At 49.7% G+C, this 20,578-nt stretch overlaps 1 protein-coding gene across 14 annotated transcripts in view; it reads right to left on the reverse strand.

The window, feature by feature from the left end:
* The window catches only part of TCF7L2 (transcription factor 7-like 2 (T-cell specific, HMG-box)), a 186,705-nt gene that overhangs the window by 64,317 nt on the left and 101,810 nt on the right, over positions 1–20,578 (reverse strand). For 7 of the 14 annotated variants that reach the window (XM_014546371.1, XM_014546372.1, XM_014546382.1 and 4 more), the window contains exon 4: positions 10,135–10,275. The exons of the other annotated variants lie outside the window; for them this stretch is intronic. In XM_014546371.1, the coding sequence (XP_014401857.1) occupies positions 10,135–10,275 (141 nt within the window). The remainder of the gene's footprint in view (positions 1–10,134; positions 10,276–20,578) is intronic. 14 annotated transcript variants of the gene reach the window in all.

Here is a 20,578-nt window from a genome sequence, read left to right on the forward strand (position 1 = left end):
GTGCCCATCGAAAGCTCACTCTCCAAAATGAACTTTCCTCTTTCGAGTCCTGTCTTCATCATTCTAACCAACGGTCAAAAAAATTTCCCCCTTAATTTGCGGGATCCAAGCAATTTTTACTGTGGGTGGTAACAAGGGCTTAGCTGTTTCTAATTATTGAAAAAACAAAACCACACACACAAAACAAAACAAAACAAAAATCGAGGCTGCCAATTGCTGAGAGACTCAGAAAGCCACAGCTTCCGGTAATAAAGATTCTTCTCCCCAGCTGTCATAAGCGGATCTGAGGAGCATCTGGGTGTCGGCTCAGCGCGCCCCCGTGAGTGCGGCGAGCTGGACCGTCCACAGGTGAAGGACAGAGGGTGGCAGTGCAGTGGGGAGAGGGGGGCCCCCTGGCTTTGCAAACACAGGAAGACCCTGCCTTCCCATCCCAGCTCTAAGCAATTATTCTCAGTGGAACCAAGGACAAAAACATTTTTTAAAAATTTTGTGCCACACTTTTCTTCTCTTTAAAAATAGGGGGGGACGGTTGCTACCTGTAGGGAGGATGAAATGAGTTAATATAAGAAAACTACTTTGACCGGAACTGGCACTTAGAAAGCACTCAATAAGCTAGTGACCACTAGCTTATTTAGATGGAACGTTATAATAATATTAGTATTTCTCTCATGGAGTAGCTATAAGGATGAAACAAGAAGAGGAAAAACAGAACCCAATACCTGAAGGGCATTTTTACTAAACCACACCCCCACAGGACCAGGGATGGTGTTCGTGCCTCTGTCCTCCCACACCAAAGATGAGTGCAAAGATACCCACTGAGAACTAGCAAGTCAGTAAGGGCTAATGTGGACAGATGTTTACCGGGTTCCAAGTAGACCATCTGCCTTCTGTACCTTAACTCACTGAAATCACCCAATAAAGGAAGGAAAGTGGGTACGAAAATGTCCCTGTTTGTAGAAGGACAAACTTTGCCGTGATAGGTTTGAATTCATGGAATCTTGACCCCATGCAATAACCATATCCAAGTGCCAAAGCCACATTCTCTCTTCTTCTGAGGTAAGATATGTCATGCACGGCTTGCAAGAATTGTGACCTTCATGGAATCTGAAAGAGGGAATAACAAATATACTCCTTTTTATGGAGAGAAAAACTATTGAGATAACCGTCCTATTAAAAGACCCAGAGCAGACCACCAACATTGAAGAAGGAGAGAGGGCATTTCTTTGGGCGAACTTGGACCTCAAGTTCAACGAAGCAGCCCTAGTCTACTCAACACAAAAAAGAATCCGGTACAATCCTCCACTGTCCGACCTCTGCTTTCGCCCCACCCCCCATACCCCTTGTGAATCATTCCCAGAGGGGGGGCCGTCCAGTCAGTCATTTTTGTTAATGGAATTTTAAGCCCATCGGTTTTCAGCTGAGAGGATGAGCTGTGTTTTTCTAAAGCTATCAATCTTTCGCTGTGTTTTTCTAACGCAAATATTTAGTGCTTTCATCTCGTAGTGCCCTAACATGCAATCTGTCACCCAAATAAGAAAAAGGAAAAAAAACACCTTCTCACATGGGTGTTTGTAGAATACCACGTTTTGGATGTCAATCAGACAAATGGCGAGGACTTTCCGAGGGGGCTGACCACGCGCATGGCCCTCCAGAGGCATATTCCAGAGTGAAGGTGCCAGGCCCCGTGGTCACACTGGCTCTCCTTGTGAAAATCCCGCCAGCCCGGCTTTGTAAAGCACCCCTAGCATTTCCAGCGGGATGCACAAAAGCAACTTGTTTCTAGGCTGTTTGTTTCTCTTGCTTTGCCCTCGGACCCATGCTTGTGTTGCTTTGTTGACTGTGTAATTTTTTTTTTTTTCATGAAAACTATTCTGCTTCCACCTGGAGGACATTCCCCTCCAACCTGGCCACACAATAACAGTTTCTTATCAGCAAAACTCACGCCTCCTTTCGGCTAAATCGCAGATGCCCTGACTCTCCCCACCCAGAGATTCCTTCAGCCTGGGGAGGAGGGGGAGCTGGGATAGAGGCAGGAAAGTTGGGTTACTTTTGTAGAAGGCGATGTTAAGATGTCAGGAGGCCAGAAGAAGAGCCATGCCTGTGTTTCTGGGTGTTGCCTTCCTCTGTCTGTCTCCCCTACAATGTCTGCTTTCTGCCCTCGGTCCCTGCTCCCACTTCTCAACGGGCTGCAAGGGCAAGTCTCCAGGTAATTACAAAGGCGGGAATTAGGTTACACAGGAATTCACACGGGTGTGACTGCCTCTACTTTCCTCGGCCAAGTCCACAGCGGGGCCATCGTCTGTGGCTCATTCAAGTGTGACCCTGAGCTGGGGACCTCTGAGGTTGCCCTCCACTGCTCACTACTCGCACTTCCCTGCACTTCACTTTCCCTAAGGAATTGCACGCTCTCAACCACAGTGGGTGACACGCGGCCTGGCCTCCCCGTGCAGGTAGCAGCTTGTTCCAGAACCTGATTGGGGGTGTGGTTTTCACCTAAGTCAATGGGCCATCTGGGGACAGCCTGGGAGAACCACGCTGGGCCAACAGAATCTATAGAGAATGCACCATCCTCATTTGACACGTGATGCCCAAACCTTGATGGTCTGCAAAGACATCTGGGCAAGAATAATGAAAATAATTCAAAGCAGAAGATTCCAGAAGTCGTTTTGTTTCGCTCTGCTGCCTATACGGTTAGCAATAACATATTTCTCTCGCTAATTATATTTCCCTTTGGCCACGGTCAGAATTAGCTAGAATTCTCCTAAATCCACAAAGTGGCCCAAAGCATTCTCTGGCAAGAACAGCGGACGGGCAAGAACAGCCAGTGCCAAAAAAGTACAAAATCCAACCGAGACTTGTCAATCACCAGCAGGCCGGCAATGGCAGGCCCCCGGTTCCAGCCCTTCCGCTGGAGAAGGTGTGGAGGAGAGCGGGCAGACCCAGGTCATCAACAGGGAGAAGTTAGCCTCTGCGTGAAAGAGACGAATCGAGTTAACACTGCCCTTCAAACAGCAAAAATGACAAATAAAACCCACCCCTCCGGTGGCTGCAGAGGGATGGCATGAGGGTGTGTAGAGGGTGATGTGTCCTGATGGGCACAGCGATAATAGGAATTGATGCGAAAATTCATAGAAGTGTAGACCAAAAGAAAAAGTCCATTTGCTGTACGATGCATTTTAAAATATCATCTTTCTGAAGTCCCACATCTCAAAAGAAACCTGGTTCCCAGATACCTTCCCCCCCAAAAAATCCAAACCGAACCAAAACAAACAAATCAGGGACACAGACAAGTAGATAGTAAGTACAAATCCGAAAAACAGACATTTGCAAGGGACCCAACCAAGCAAGACTGCAGTGAAGAAAGGCCCCTATAAAATCTGGAGCTAGGCGTCCACGCCCAGACACTGCTGACCCTCCCAGATACGAGGAAACAGAGGAAATGCGCAGCCCCCTGCCCCAGGATCTGCGTGTATCTCTGAAGCCAGTAAAAGGTGCCCTAAGCCAGCGTGCACCCCTCGCACCTCCGCCCGGCTTTCTCGTGCATCCCTGTAAAAGGCGAGAGGAAAGGAAACTTGTCCGGGAGACAGGGTTGTGAACGACCAACAGGATCTCCTTCCGGCTGGTCACACATTCCTTGCACCTTCTGGTGGAGGGGCTGCTCGTTTCCCAGGAGGAGTGGGCCTGTCACCTGCCCCCCTGGTCCCCGGTGAACCACCAGGCCTGCCAGGCACCCAGCAGGCAGGAGCCAGGCCGGGCAAAGGGTGATTGAGAGCTTCCGTGATCCCTCTGACCCCAACCCCAGCTCAAGTTCAACCCAACACCACCTCCCGCCAGCTCTGTTTTCCTAAGCAGCGAGAGGCCACCGCCAGGGCACGGGCTGCGACCCCAGGGGGCTCAGGCAAGGCTGGGCGGACCAGGTGACCAGAGGGGTTGGGAAATGAACCGAGGCGGCAACTGTGAGTCCTCTGGTCACCCCGATTCCTTCCCATCTCCCTTCACTCTCACTTCTCCTTTCTCTGGTGTCTTTAGTTCCTTCCTTGTCCCCACCCTCCCTGGTCGGAAGGAACTGACTTTTCCGAAACAGAAACTTTCACTCTGAGAACAAATGGGCCTCACTTAGATTTTCCCAGAGGAAAAAAAAAATGTTCTCTCCCGCCGCACTGGCGGCCCAGCTGACCGGGAGCACGTGGGTGAGCACCGTGGGGTGGCGAGCCCCGGAGACGTGCGTGAGTGCATGGCAGGCACACGGGCCCCAGGAGTTTGTAACAAAGGCGTCGGAAAGGCTCCAAGGCTGTACAAAGGCCACCTCCTTCCTCATTTCCAGCTCCAGGAGAGGAGGCCAGCCACCGGCCGGGCAAGGACAGAAAAGAAGGCCAGAATGGGACCCGCTCTCCTGCCTTGCTCCCCTCAAAACACAGTTTGTCACTATTGCATTTTTCATGCAAACAGGTGTGAAATGGACTTTCAGAGATATTTTGGAGAAAGTTGGAAACATATGGAGTAAAGGATAAAAGGGGATACAGCTCCTAGCATCCCCTCTTGGTTCACAAGCAGTAGCTGATGAATGAATTCCTTTCGAATGAAGGAGAGGAAGACTGGCCTGATAAGGAAGGAGACAAACCCAGATCGCCCACTCTGCGTGCCTGACAATCATTTCCCTTAACACGAGGAAACTAAGTCCTGGAGTCTGAGCTGAACTCGGGCTCCTCTCTGGTCCCAAATTCCAAGCATCTGCCCCCCCGACATGGAAGACACTGATAACAGGAGAGTCCTCTGCAGAACAGAGATATGGTGAGGCGGAGGGAGACAGGCCACCTGCCTGACAGATAACGAGAGCATCCACTCCTGCCCTTCAAGGACTGGCCACGTGTTTTGACTCGGGGGCCCCGGAAGGACGGAAAAGTCTGAAGGCTACTTTAAACTCACACTGGCCACAGTCTAGCCCATTGAAAACTGACCTGTCACATCACAGAATGACCAAAGGGGAGCGCCCAAAACAACAAACGCGCGGGTGACAGCATGTCACGCATCCAAGGCCCAAGTCTTCTCTGTTAATGACCTTTGTCACACCGGATGCAAAGAAAACATGTGACTCACCAAGAATGGAGAAAAGGGAGGTGGTCACAGAGATAAGAGCTGTGAGACAGCCCATGGCGGCTGGGTGGATGTCAGGCGGCCCAAGAGGCGTGGACCCAGGGCGAGAGGACACGCCACCCACCCCATGGATGGAGCTCCTCCGCGGATCTCCACACACTCAGTCTGCCCTTCCTACCTCCTGCACCAGCTTCTCAGGGTGGAAGGAAAGTGGAAGAAGCGAGAGGAACAGCAGGCACCGAGTTCGGTCCAAGGAATGGCACACGACAGGGGCAACAGGACCCAGAGTGACCCTCTCCCGCTCTGGGACTGTTTCCCCAGTGCAGAGTGCAGGACAAGCTGTGTCCATCACGTAGGGGGCGCCGATCGGCAGCGGGAGCTACAGCCTGGTCACGATGCCCTGGGAATGGGATTTCGCCAACGTGCTGGAAGTTCCAAGCTGGGCACCAAGATACCCATTTACAGTTCTGCAGTGAATTGGCGGAGGAAACTCGGGCACTCATTTAAGACTCCAACAAAGAAGCTGTGCAAAGAGAGAATGAGGGAGAGGAGAAATAAAATAAGATGGGTGGTCCCATAGCCATCCCACTCCAAGAGTGAACTTGGGGGAGGACTGAGTTGCAGGCCCGCCTGCACAGATGGACCAGGGCTAAGCCGCGGTATGTAGATCACGTGGGCATTCTGCAACGTCCGGGTCATTCTGTCTTCATCATTTTCAACTTGCACCCACGAGAGATGCACCGTAATAGTGAGACTCGAGAAGTGGTCTGTTTGCTCCCAGGCGATGACCAAGCAGAGTGAGGGCCGCCCCCTTCTAGAATGGTCAACCCTTAGAGGTTTTACAAAGAGTCTTTGGGGCAGACCTAGGAAAGTGTATCTATGACTAGCGATGTAATATAAGCAGAACACAATGTGTATATGCTATGAGCCCACCTATGATTTTTAAAACACATCTCTGAAAAGACTGGAAGTCTGTCAAAATGTGAACGCTGCCTTCCAGAAGTACCTGTGCTGTTTTCTCATCCTGCTTCTCTAGGTAACCAGGACGCCTCGGTGAAGCCCCCACATATCAGAGCCCTCTGCGCAGTGGACATGGGAGGGGGAGGGCACATTAAACATTTCAGCCTAACGGAACGCTTGCCGGTCCATAGCTGTAAAGTGGAGATTTATAAAGCCAATACTTCCCTTCTATGCACTGTGTTGTGAAAACCCAGAGTTTCCATACATAACCTGTACTGAAAAATAGGGTGCCGAGGAAATGAACCGGCATCTATATTTGTTTCAATGACTAACAAGCAAAAACAAAACTTTGGCCATGATGCCATGCTTTTCAGAAATCAGACATATAATAAGCCACAGATTTATAGGATGTGGTCTAATAAACCGAAGAAAAGTTTCATTTCCTCCCACCAGAACGGTTAACTCCCTGTCTGTGACTAGCTTTGCAACGTTAGCAGAAGTCTCTTTTCTCCTTAAATGTATGAGTTGAGAGGTCAATAAGCCAGTACCACCAATAATGATCCCCCGCTTGAACACACAGGCGCACACGCACGCGCGCGCGTGCGCGCGCGCACACACACACACACACACACACACTCATGTATCCCTAAACATGGGATACAAATAGCCTCAACACTAGCACAAAGGAGGGTCAACCAAAACCTCAGAAGGGACACGGTGCACCATCTTGCTTATCTCCACAGATTAGGAAAAACGTGTCGGAGGCCCAAAGAGGAAGGAAGCAAGGAATAAGGGAAGGACTGGGACAAAGAACTTTTTAAAAGATTGTTTGCAAGCATTTCCGTGAAAATGGTATTGACTAAGCAATTACAGGAAAAACACTTGCTTTTTATCTGAATGCATTTATGCCAGGGGTCACACCCTATTATTGTCACTATTAAACCGGTTAATAGCCCCAATGTAATGACTGTGTACGGCTGGCGTGAACAGGTACGGGAATAGCTAACTAGAAAGAAGTGAGTCATGCTGCCCAGGTGGGTATCGACTTTCTTAGTCATATTTACTCAACTGGTCAACCAACCTTCATTCCCTGGCGGAGAGAACTATAGAGTAAGAATCCAGCTGAACTGCAGGAAAGAAAGGGGAGGAACAGTGAACCTTAAATATGGATGGGGTATAAAGTACCAGAATACGGTACTTGTAGAGCAAAAAATGGGACTTAGTTGTCTTGAAGGAGAAGTCTGTCCAGCTCCTGAGGAGGCTGGGGGTACTGAACACCAACACCTTCTCCTTTAGCAGGTGGCAGATGGCTGGTGAGGAAGGTTCCAACCACGGGCTACTGCCAGGGTCTGTCATGGCTCTGCCCCTTCGCTGTGTGACCTTAAGCAAGTTGCTTAACCTCCCTGTGGTTCTTCTGCAAAAAGGAATAGTCACTGTACCTCCCTCTCAGTGCTGCTGCCAGGTTGTGAAGACTCAACATAGGCAAACACCTGGACCATAGAAAATGTGTGGTAAACATCACTGTGATCAGATTTCAAGGGCTCCTCACAGGTCCCCATGAAGCAGGGCAGGTACTCCACTGCCATCCCTTTTTACACACACGGGGATTGCATCCTGGAGGGTGAAGCACGTTGCCAACAGAGGGGAGAGGACATTGGGGTTACACCCAGTCCTGCCTCCAACTGAGTGCGGTTTCCATGACACTACCCAGGGCCTCCTCTAGCACATCTGTGCTGTGCTGTGGATGGGATTTCCATACACCACCCCGATTCTCACAGTAGGAAACACTCCAAAGGAGCCGTATACATTTCTGGAAATGGCTGCATGGGAGGCCGGCTACACAACTGAGCTGCCCCAGCAGTGGCCGCCCATCACATGGCCACACTATCTGTGTGCGAGCCCCTAAGAATCCTGCCGGGTGCTTGTGCCAGACCAGGCACACCAGCTCCTCTGACCAAGCCCCCACTTTACAGGCTTCCTCATTTGATGCTCAGAACAGCCCCTGTGGGATCCCCCTTCGCTGATGGGGAAACCGAGGCAGAGCAGCAGGGTAACTTTGCCAAGTTCACACAGCCCGTGAGTAGTGTTGCCGTGCCTGACCTAGTCACAGTGGGAGATTTAGACCCCAGCCCAGAAGCAGCACATATTGGCACTCTCCCAGGAGATGTTCCCCCATCCTAGGGGCAGAGCTGGCGCCAGGGATCTAATCTGTGGGTCAGGCAGAAATCCAGTCTTTCTCTTTCGTTTTCCTCAGACTCTGAATGGGTGTCTGGTTCTCCTTTATCGGCCTCATAACCCCGACCAAAGATTAATGAGTTAGCATTCGCAGGCCCTGCTGGAGGAACAGCTATGGCCTTTTCATCCAGAGTCAGAATGAACCACTGCACTTACTAGAAGAGTAGAGGCCCGATACACGAAATCCATGCAAGAGTAGGCAGGCCTTCACAGCCCCGGCTTTGTCCGGAAGGTCGTCCGGATGGGACTAGAAGACTAGAGGCCCGATGCACGAAATCCATGCAAGAGTGGGCCTTCACAGCCCCGGCTTTGTCCGGAAGGTCATCCGGATGGTCATTCCGCTGTTTGGCCGTTTGGTTGACTTGCATATTACGCTTTTATTATAATAGATGACCCAGGGAGGGGCGGCTGAGGAAAAGCTTGCATCTGGCCCCAGCTGCTGCACAGAATGGGGGACCCCCTGCTCTGTCAGACCCAGGCCAATTAAAGGACACGGGCTTACACACGCACTGGGATCCAGGTAATCCAGGCACAGTCCAGAACATCCTCTGTTTCACGCACACCTGGCCAAAGGGGAAGGGTCAGATAGCAAGATTTCCATAAGATGCCAATCCGTGGCGTGACCAACCAGAGCTAAGACACACGGGAGTGTATAGCATCCTGGGTGCTATGTCAAGTGGAAAGAAAACATGAACCTGAGTAAAGACTTTTAAAGTTTAGACCCATGAATGTTGAGAAAAGAAATGCATCCAAATAATGAAGAGATTATAAACAGGTAAAACAAACAAACAAACAAAAAAACCTGTGGGTGCCTACGTTTCTTCTGTATGGTTTTCTCCAGGTCTCTGCTTCTCTTAAAGGGCTAGGTACTACTTCTTAAACTAGAACAAGCTTTTAAAGATGACTTAGTCCACCCCTTCTCTCTCCAAAGGCAAGTCACATGGGCACGTGTTAATATGCTCTAGGCCCGTTTCTGTCCTCAGAGCCCTAACACGTAGCATAGCGCTCAGCATATACAGGTATACAATAAATGCTTTTTAAAGGCAGAGGGCTTTACGAATTGGCTCTTGATTATTCACTTATCTTTTTTTTTTTAAAGCTAGCATTAGTACGAAATCATTTGCTGTTTAAGTCTAAAGAGTTAGTTTAAAATTTTCATCTGCATTGACTTTTGCTTTTCTGAAGATGAAAGCTTGCTCTCGATGTTCTTTATTCCTTGGGACCACTAATCCGAAGAGAACTGTCATTGCCGAGCACGGAGCGGTGTGGGGTATTGACAACATATTGAATTATTTAAAAGAAACTGACGATGCGCCCTGTCCTTGGAGAGCCAGGTCTGTGAAGAAAGCTGTGCGTGGCTGCCCGGGAAGGTGGCCCACGGAGGACGGAGCCTTCCTGGGCACCCTGATTCCAAAGGAAAAGCTATGCGTTCGAAGTGACTGATAACAGAGGCGAAGTGGATGTGATAACTCCTCCTCCACTGGGAGCTGGAAAGGGGCGCAGAGACTTATTTCCTGGGGGTCAAGTTTAATGGCATAAGGTGCTGTTCGCTCTCACAGAAGCTACGCAGGACACTGGACCGCCGGCCGCCCCTGGGAGCCAGGCACCTCGGGTCCCCGGGAGCCCCGCCCTCCGCCCTCTTCTGGTAAACTGGCATCTTTATGGCTCTGATACACCCATCAGCGGTCAGTACACCCAGACATCATGGCACCCGACACGACAGTGACCCGGCGGGAAGCTGGGCCGTGGCGGATGGGCCCTGCCCTGGCTGCAGGTAAACTTTGGATGGGCGGGTTCATGTCGGGGCTGGCTCGTCTCATACCGTCATTCGGCTCCGCGACCTACCTCCAAACACCAGGGCTCCCCAACCTTTTGTAAGGAGTGGCTCCTCCTCATGTCCCTGAAGACTTGAGTGCTGACAGTGAAGTCTGAGGGGGGGTAGAGGTGCTGACAGTCGTGGCCCTGAGTGCAGCAAGGGAGGGGACACTGCGGCCGGGAAGAAAGGGGAACAGAGTGAGGCTCGGCGGGCGGGGGCGCGGTCACCAGGCATCCGCGGCCCCAGCCTGGCTTTCTACCCTAACCCCACTCCTCTACAGCTCCCCGCGAGGAGAAGCGAACCCAGAGCTCGTCCACCTCCCTGCCATCCAGCCTGGGGACCCCCTCCAGTGGCATCGTAACAGCCTCCTCCATGCAGACTTTGTGGCATCCCTTCCCGCTCCCCCACCTCTGCCCTTTGTTACCCCAAGGCACACGATACCCCAATGCACGCAGCCACTTCTGCCTCTGGGCCTCCAGGGAGCCAGCTGGCTAGCCTCTCTCTCTCTCTCTCAACTTACCTTACTGAATCTTCTATTAGCATAAACCATGCAGTATTTCTACCCTACAAAAATGCAGTTACATATGGTTCCACCCCTACAGCTATTGGGGATGTCTTAACACCTTTCCCTCTGCCAGGCGGCAATCGTTTCGAGAGAGAAGCAATGGCACGGACCTCTCCAGTCCCATCGAAGTTCTGGCAGCTCCCACTTTTAGGTGCTCCAAAAAGGATGCGCTGCCCCGAATCTCCACCCAGCCGGAGCCCCGGGCGCGAGCTGCCTGGGTTCCTTGCCTGTTACTCCGCCACTCGAAGGTCTGGCAGCTCCCACTTTAGGTGCTCCAAAAGGAATGTGCTGCCCCGAATCTCCACCCAGCCGGAGCCCCGAGCGCGAGCTGCCTGGGTTCCTTGCCTGTTACTCCGCCAGGGGTGTGCGTGTTCCTCCGCTACACCTCACAGCCACCCTTGAGGTAGGTCCTGTCCCTCTCCCTTCACAGAGGAGGAAACTGACTCAGAGACGTTAAGGAGCATGCCCAAGGTCACACAGCTAGTCAACGGCAGAGGGGGAGTACGGACCAGGTCTCAGTCAACTCACAGCGCTGCTGTGTAGACGGGTTTGCCTGTGCAGATGCTGGCTGCTGCTCTCTGGATGGTGTAGAGAACTTAGGGGTGTAGAGGGAGACCTGAGGCCCGAGAAGAGCTCTTTCCCAACAAAGAAGCATCATTCTAGTTGGCTTTTCAGAAAGAAAATATCTATGTCTTTTCTGCCCGTTGTAAAGGAAGTACACCTCCCCTGTTCTAGGTTTTTAAAAGTTTTATACGAAGGAAGGTCCCATGAACAGATGGCTCACCCTTCTTAATCCCGAGTCACAGAATTCAGAGTGAAGAATATGAGAGTGAGCACAAGACCCACTATCTTAGGTTCTGATAGTCACTAAAAAGCACAATGAGCATAGTGGGTATTAAAGACTGGGAGATGGAAAATCGATAGACACGAAGGACAAATCTATACAACAGCAGCCACGGTTCTAGAATAATTTACTTGGCTACCATATTTCCCGATGCTCCCATGGGGAGTATCCAGTTGGAACAAAATCATCCAAAGGCCATGTGAACTCCCCAAACGAGACGGGGCCACGTCACCTATAAACTGGTGTCCCTCCAGGGCCTTCCACTGGCGGCAGCTGTCCCTGCATCTTGACTTTGAATGACAGGAGCCCTGAGTTTTGCCCATGGAAGGGCTGCCCACCCCGGAGGTCCCGGTCCCCACAGCACTCCCGTGGCTCATTTGTAAACAGGAACGTGAGTCACCAGGCAAGCATGAGTCCATTCACAGGACTGGCCCCGCTGTACAACTAAGGATCCCATTCTGCCCTGTCACAGCAGTGACTCACCTGCCTGCCTCCCACCACAGGTGACCGGTTTAACCCGCCCATTGTTCCTGGAAGGAACCCAGCAACAGAGAGGTTTCCATCCTTGTCTGCTCGCTTTGTTTCCTAACACAATACTGAGAGCAAAGGGGCAAGTTCCGGAGGGCAAGTGCCCCAGGAGTTTAGAAAAGACATGCATCTAAGGTTACCATAGACGGGCATCATCTTTATCATCTTCTCATGGCCTCTCGCAGGGCCTGTCCTCCCACAGGGGCTTGTGGCTTAGGAGGGAGTGTCACTCACACACACACACACTCACACACACCCCTCTGTACAAGGTCTAGATGCTCTTCATACCAGGAACCTCAGAGCCGAATGAGCAGCTCACTTTCACCAGCACTGCAGGCGCTGCTCGCCAGCTTTGAGATTTGTGAGTCACCTTATTCCTGTCTTATCTTAGGGGCTTACCCTGCTTTTCTCTTTACTCTAATTTCCTTACTTACTCATATCTAAACCTTTTGTAGACTATGAAGTCCTGTAAGCCACTTTAAGTTTGGGGAGGGAAGGGGAGTAGTTGTCTTATGAACAAATTCAAATGTATACACAAACTCACTTTGTGCCATGAACCAGCGGTAGCTCAGTCTCCCCTAACAAGTAGAAAACTCTTCAATGGATCCTAAAGGCTAAAAGGCAGACATCGGCTACGTTTTCTGCTCAGCATCTATTTGTGCTTTTTCCCCTAACAGCACACCCTGAATTATTTAGGAGGTACCACCCCAACTCTCAAAGTCATACAGCTCAAGTGGAGTGGATCCCACCCCCGGCTCCAGGGATGCTCAGTCCAAATGCACTCGGTATATTACAGCCCCTAACCACAGCTACTGGTTGGCAATTGAGGGGGAAGGTAAGATCTCTCTGGGCTTGAACCTGCCCCCATGCAATGAAGTCAACCTGGAGGAAAGCAGGGCCAATCGTTGGGGGGACATGGTGTCCTCAGGTATGAGCGCCTGGATCCAGCCATGCCTGAGCCTGCTTTAACTGTGCACTTTTCAGTTATGTGTCAACACACTCCTCTAAGCTCGGTATGAGGAGCGAGGGGCATCCGCCCTGCAGCAGTCTAGTCGCCTTAGTCAGACTGACCTCAATAACCGGCCATCGGCAAATCAAGCAGTAATGTGGGGAAACTGGGGCCACCCAGGAAAAGCGAATGAAGGCTCGTGAGTTTCCTGCTCCTGGCCACAGTGAGGGGGTTGCTCCAAGGCAGTATACCGGGGTAGGCGTCCGGTACTTTCCGAAATAAGAATGTCTGGGACAGGGGGAGGGAGGCGTTGAGCAGCCACACACCCGCCAGAATGACCACTCGGCCTGCCTCCTCCTCCAGTGCCTCCGCAGCCACGGGCTACACTGACCTGCTTTAAGACGTGGTCTTCGGAAAGTAGGGGCCACAAATACTGGTGCTAAGTCTGCTCCTCGCTTCCTCTGGAAGCACTGCCCACTTGTGACAGAGGATTTTAAGACGTGCATCACCTCTGGGGAAGGTGGCATGTCAAGAGAGAGGAAGGCAAGCCCGGCCAGTGTGGCTCAGTGGTTGAGTATCAACCTATGAACCGGGAGGTCACAATTCAATTCCTGGTAGGGGCACATGCCCAAGTTGCGGGCTGGATCCCCAGTTTGGGGGGGGGGGGCGGTGCAGGAGGCAGCTGATGATTCTCTCTCATCATTGATGTTTCTCTCATTTTCACCAGCAACTCAGCACCTGACGACACGGTGTAATGACTGGTCCTGGACATGACCACATGGATCAAGAGTGAAGATGTGCCACCAAAAAAATAGCAACAGTGGTGCATTCTACTATTTTGTTTCTTTACGAGCTCACACACACCCCGCTCAACAGGTGGCTGGGCAATATTCAAATGTTAACAGAATGAAAACCAATGAGCTAGAAAGTACAATTTGCTCTGCCAGGAAAAATAAACAAAAAAGAAAAGAGTATAGAAGAGGGTACTGAAAAGCATTAAAACACACACACACACACACACACACCCCTAAAAATCCTAACGCCTTCTGAGATACAGAAAGACTGTATGAAATAATGTTATTCAGGCCCAATCTAGCCAATAGCTGTGGGCTGTTGGGAGAATTCTGAGCCCACCTATAGGGCAGAAAGAGGAAGACAAAAGTTTTCAACTCTGTCTCAGCAAAGTTTGGCGTGAAGGTTAATTTTATGTGTCAACTTGACTGGGCCATGTAAAGTCAGACAGTATTCTGAGTGTGTCTGTGTTCCTGGATGAATTCCACATTTACACTGAGAGACTGAATAAAACCCTCAGGTGGATGTGCCTCACCTGATCTCTCCCCCAAATAAGGGGGAATTCCTCCTGCCTGGAGTTGAGACATCTGTTTTTCCTGCCTTCAGACTTGAACTTAAACTTCGGCTCTTCCTGGGTCTCGAGCCTGCCAGCCTTTGGACTGGAACCACCCCACTGGTCTCCTGGGTCTGCAGCTCACTGAGCTTGGCACTTGCCAATCTTCATAACAATGCGAGCCAATTCCCGGTGGTAAGTAACACACACGCGTGCACGCACACACACATGTGCACATGCACATGCACACATATACACACACCCTATTGGTTCTATTTCTCTGGAGAACCCTGACTGATGCATCTAGGTTGTGTTTTTTAGGTTTTTTTCTTCCCCACAGAAAGCGGGGAAGGATTATCTGTGGGTCTGTAAAGTAAGTTAGAATTGCAAAATGGAATGGGTTTTCTAAATCATATAATTGAATGCTTTTGATTTCTTAAAATCCTTCAATCTAGACATACCCAGAATTTCCCTGGAAAATAACAAACTGAACCCCAGGTTTTAAAGCTAGGAGTTGGGGTTCTATGCATAACATGGAAGAGTTTAATTTTGAAAGCACAGCATCTTTAAAGAAACTGAAAATGCACTTAAGAAAGGGGCATTGGTAAGAGCCATTCCACAAAAAAAGCAAATTAGTAAAATAACAATTTTTGAGAAATTCTTAAGGGGCTAGAATCCTCCTATCTCTTACTATTTACTGACATATACACAAGTATATATAACTGAATATACAAAGTAATAATAATAAGCAACAGCAACCAACCACCCAAGCATGCCCACATGCGCTCTGTGACCCGGAGAGAGAGTTACGTCTGTACAGATTACGCTCATCTAGTTTAGCTCCATCAGTAATTCTCACCGCTGAAGGTGAGGTAAGTTTGATGGGAACTAATTATACTTGAAATATGTTAATGAACAATCTAACGCAGATGCAGAGAAAGGGCAATCGAGGCTCCAGACAGGCTGCCATTGTTTCATCTAAGGCAGCGGTTCTCAACCTGTGGGTCGCCAACCTGTGGGTCGAGACCCCTTTGAGGGTCGAACAACCTTTCACAGTGGTTGCCTAAGACCATCGGAAAACACATATATAATTACATATTGTTTTTGTGATTAATCACTATGCTTTAATTATGTTCAATTTGTAATGAAAATACATCCTGCATATCAGATATTTACATTACGATTCATAACAGTAGCAAAATTACAGTTATGAAGTAGCAACAAAAATAATTTTATGGTTGGGAGTCACCACAACATGAGGAACTGTATTAAAGGGATGCGGCATTAGGAAGGTTGAGAACCATCAATCTAAGGCAAGCCCACTTCTTCCCCAAACCCAGACACAATCATTGACAAGGCAAATGTACATGATATTTGCTTTCAGGATTATTGTTAAAAATGTGAGCGCGGGCGAATGGCCAGGTGAGAGTCTGTGCATGGGGCCTGAGTGAGCACACGTGTGCCCACGGCGTCCATGCAAAGGTAGGTGGTATCATCAAGTATGGAAGGGCCCACAGTCGGGAATGGCAAGTGCCACCTCACATACAACACCTCACTCTTCCCTGACCCGTGACAATGTCACTCCGCCACCCCACTCAGAGCCGGCTTCAGGGGACACAGAATCCCCATCCCAGCACTGAAGGGATGTAGAACTACCTTGGCCCTCAAGGACCTCACCTTAGTGATAAAGAGACCAGGATCCAAATGGAAAGCAACACAGAATGAACAGAGCCATGTTGCCTTTTACAAAGCCCAGCTCCCGTCTTCTCAGCCTCATCACAGAAACAGATGGGGGGGGGGGGGCAGTGTCTCAGTGTCACTGTCACCTCCCATTAACTAGCTGTATGCCCTGTATCTCCGGGGCTCAGGTAGACATGACACGTGAGGATGCCGGCTGCTGGGTGCCTCTAAGGCCCTGCCCACCTCCAGCACGACCCAGCTCTGCAGGGCGAGCAGAGCACACAGCGAGGGACTCATTGTACTAGGTCCTCGCTCGCATTCAGTGCAGACCCAACGCACCTCCATGTACAGACATGGCCATGGCATAACAGGAGGCACATTTACTGAAGAAAGCTACATGCAGGGAGAAGGACATGCACTCGAAAAGTTTTCTTTATCGGACGCTCTACACGGCCAAGGAAAAATATCTCAGGGATAGGTGTCACAACAGGAGTTGGCAGCATCATTTAAAAATATTGAGAAACAGAAAATAAAACATACTATTTTCATTACAGTATCATAAACAACAAAGCAAAAGTAGGTACACAACAGTTTCTAAAGGGTTAGGGATAAATGGGGGGGGGGGAGTCATTTGGGTAATTCTGAATAAAGGAGATGCTTTTACTTTGTACCTGATAGCAACACCAATTTAACTCTTTAAGTGAAGTTGAAGGCCCAGGCTTCACTGGGAGGCAGTGTCTAACCTTAGTATTATCCAGGTGGGAAACTCGGCAAGGCGTGCAGGGAATGAATGGAGTTCTTTAACAGCCGTGGCTGGAACACTCAATGAAGTCCATTCTAGGGCCGCCTGGCTCTTGGGACACCAGTGCCACCAGCAGACCAGACGGCCAGTGCACCTCTCCCTCCGGTTCCTCCGATGAGGTTCGGACGGACCTCAGCAGCGGAAAGCGAAGCTTCTCCCGGAACCTCCTTACCCACCGTCTGCACCTGGAGCTGAGGGTCCTGGCCCTACGCACCTTCTCGGGATAAGCAAAATGCCAGCGGGCCCAGGGAAAACATGTGCTCATCGAGTTACTTTGAAAGAACAGGACTGAGTCACAGTTTCAGGCAATAAATATAAGCCCATCTGCTGTCACCAGCAAGACTGCCATGGGAGAGCGAGAGGCAACAGCGTGGGTTCAAGAAGCGCAGGCTGCAGACAGTGCTGGGAATGCAGCTCCTGGAGTAAAGGGAACACTGTGCTCTCTAGAAGGTTCCGGCTACACGGAAGCTCCTTCTCGCAGCAGGCCTATGGGAAGGAGTGTGGAGCCGAGCTGAGCCACCGTGGACCACGAACAAAACCGCGTGGAATCGAGGGGCCAAGGGCAGAGTCTGATTGGGCCTGGGAAGCCGACCTGGCAATCTTTGGAAATCAATGCCATCACCTACATAAAGACAGTGGGCAGCCCAACGGGGCTGAGAGGCAGGGGCAGGGTGTGTCTGCGGTGAGGTTACCGGCAGGAAAAGTACAGAGCTTTGCTCCGAACAAGAAAGCAGGGCTGATAACCAGCACCCTCCTCCCCTATCGACGGAGAACAGATGTTTGAAAATGCAAATAACAGGTTTCTAGAACAACCCTGGAATTTCTCTGGGAGATGTTTTCGTAATTCACGTCTTGTTAGCCACGGGAGCCCCAATGACACGTCTTCTTTTCCCATTTCTACTAACCGGTGATTAGCATTAGCTAATAACATACTATTCTCTGCTATTATGTGTCCTGACAACATCACACTCCAGAGGGTCTTCATGGTGTAATAACTGAATCACTGTGCAAATGAGGACTAATTTATGAGAAAACGTTATTTAAAGCTTCTCTGGTGGTTTTTAAAAATAAACCATTATTGGTTGAAATGCACTAATTGCACAGAAACTTATTAAATTGAAATAGTTTGAAGAAAGCTTGTTATGAAAGGAGGGATCACATTGGAAGGCCATAAAGGACATAAATATTCAAAACCAGTGGATTCCCACGGGCAGGACCGATCCTGACACCTTCTCATTCCTATTCTCTCTAACGCTCACCAGCTCCATTCACCAACATCCCTGGTTCCAAAATGACACTCGCCCCCAATGTGTCATCTCCAGAAGGAATCACGCTGCTGCCAATCGGAGAACTTGAGCAGCCACCTCTGTTGTCATCGGGCACGGGCCTCAGGCAATCCTAATGGGTCCTGCCCGGACTCTGGTGACGTGGCAGAAGGCAGGGGAGACACAGCCGGGTCAGCTGCTCTGAAATGAATTCTCCCGGTACTCTGGTATTTGGGGTTTCTCGGCTTAAAAGGGGGAGTTAGACCGAATGAAGGGATAAGGGCTCCGGGAATAAAGAATCCCTGTGCCACCCAACACTATCTCCTGCCATCCCAAACATGTATATCTTTGTTAGTAAAAATCAGGTGGAAGAGAGCCTTCAAAGAGAAGAAACAATCGTGTGTGTGTGTGTGTGTGTGTGTGTGTAAGGTGACAGCACACACCATCTCATTCCTACGTGTGACAGGACACACATGACTGGAGGGGTCAATCCCATCCACTCCCATTTCTTCCCACCTGTCCGGGTGTGGCGCTCAGAATAACAACTCACACATCCGCACTCAGGTGGCTGTAAGAGAACGCCTAGTTCTCAGGGTTCCCTTAAAAATTACTAAAGGCTCCCGCTTCTTCAAGTGAAAACCACTGTCATGTGTCTGACATGTGCAGCCTATACAAGGGGAGAAATCAGGTGTCAGGTGTTTTTTGAAAAGTTTAACAGTGCTGGAGGGTAGTGACCAGAGCAGCTGACCCAGACTGGGCCCCTCCGACACCTCCCACCACCACCACCCCCCCCCTGCAGAGAAACCCCCGCCTTTGCTACAGCAACCACAGTGAAGGTGGGAGCCCATGCAACCACTCTGGACAAAGTGGCTTTTCTTTCCTATCTGCAGAATGTAAACATACCTGGGCTCTTATATTTGCAACAGGTAAAACCAACAACCAGAAGAGTAACAAACCAACCAACCGAACACTGAACAAAACGCTCCCCACGCTGGAAATAACTTCACCCAATCACAGTCTTCAGGATGCCACTGGAGCGATGACCACGGAGGAGAAACGAAGAAGAGGAGACAGAGCCCACGGGGCACTAGTCTGAATCATGGGAGGTAGTGACTTGATCCTCAGCCAAACTACGGAGAAAGTTTCTAGCAATAGTTTCTACTTTAATAAATAAAAGTCTTTGGCGCTTCCGGGAGACCACGAACTCTGAAGTCACCTTTATCCAATGTTTGGTTCCAGGTAGAGTCTGTTAAGGTAAGCGCTTGTTCAAAGACGTAGAGCATGCATAGACTTGGACATTTTTGCCCCAAAACAGTATTTACCATAAGAGCACTTAACTTCCAATAAATGGAATTTATAAATTAAAAGGAAAATGGTTTGGCTTCATTTTTTTTAATTTATTGATATCAGAGAGGAAGAAAGAGGGAGAGAGAGAGACAGAAACATCAATGATGAGAGAGAATCAGGCTGCCTCCTGCACGACCCCTACTGGGAATCAAGCCCACAACCCAGGCATGTGCCCTGACCGGGAATCAAACTGTGACCTCCTGGTTCACAAGTCGATGCTCAACCACTGAGCAACACCAGCCGGGCTGCCTTCATATTTTTAAAATTCTGAAGCTTACCTATCAACTCATGATGGAGCCAGAAAATATGATCTGCCTACACAAAGGAATACTACTTGGCAATTAAAAAGGTATGAAGCACTGACATATGCCACAACATAGATGAATCTTGAAAAGATTATGCTAAGTGAAAAAAGCCAGTTACCAAGGGGCCACATATTGTGCAATTCTACATACACAAAACGCCCTGAACAGGCGGATGCACACACAGAAAGCAGATGTGGAAGGAAATGGGGAGGAGTGAGAGTTAATGAGCGAAGAGTTTCTTTTGGGGGCGATGAAAATGTTCTAACATTGATTGAGGTGACGGTCACAAAACTCTGGGAACATACCAGAAACCATTAAATGTCCACTCTAAATGGGTGTAAGCTACGGCATGTGAATAAACTTATTTTTTAAAAACATGTTTCAATTGGTGTCATTGCCATGATCTTATCTCTACCTGACTGCTTTCTATTGGAATCCTGAGCTCATCTCATGTGAAATAAATACACAAGTCTGGGAAACAGGCAGGATAAAAACTGTTATTCCCATTTCACAGGAAGCAGCAGTCTGGAGGCTTCTGTTTTCCTCCCACCGGCTGGCCAGGCTTCCGCAGGGCACGGGCCGAGGGGTGGGGGTAGGGGGGGGGTGTAAATTATGGGGAAGAGTAGGGGTCAAAGGCCTTATCATCCCCACATCAGGGAGGAATTGATAACTGGCTCTTGCCAGATGTCTGGAAATTTATAAGGTTGGGGTTGGGTCATACAGACAGGCTACTACACAAGAGACATTGAAAAATGGCACTTGGGTTACTAGACTGCAATTCTTAATAGCATGCGATTCAAGTTAAACAATTTAGCTAAACCAGCAGGGGAGGGGGAAGAGCCG

The sequence above is a fragment of the Myotis brandtii genome, unplaced genomic scaffold, assembly GCF_000412655.1.
Source record: "Myotis brandtii unplaced genomic scaffold, ASM41265v1 scaffold441, whole genome shotgun sequence".
Taxonomy (NCBI): domain Eukaryota; kingdom Metazoa; phylum Chordata; class Mammalia; order Chiroptera; family Vespertilionidae; genus Myotis; species Myotis brandtii.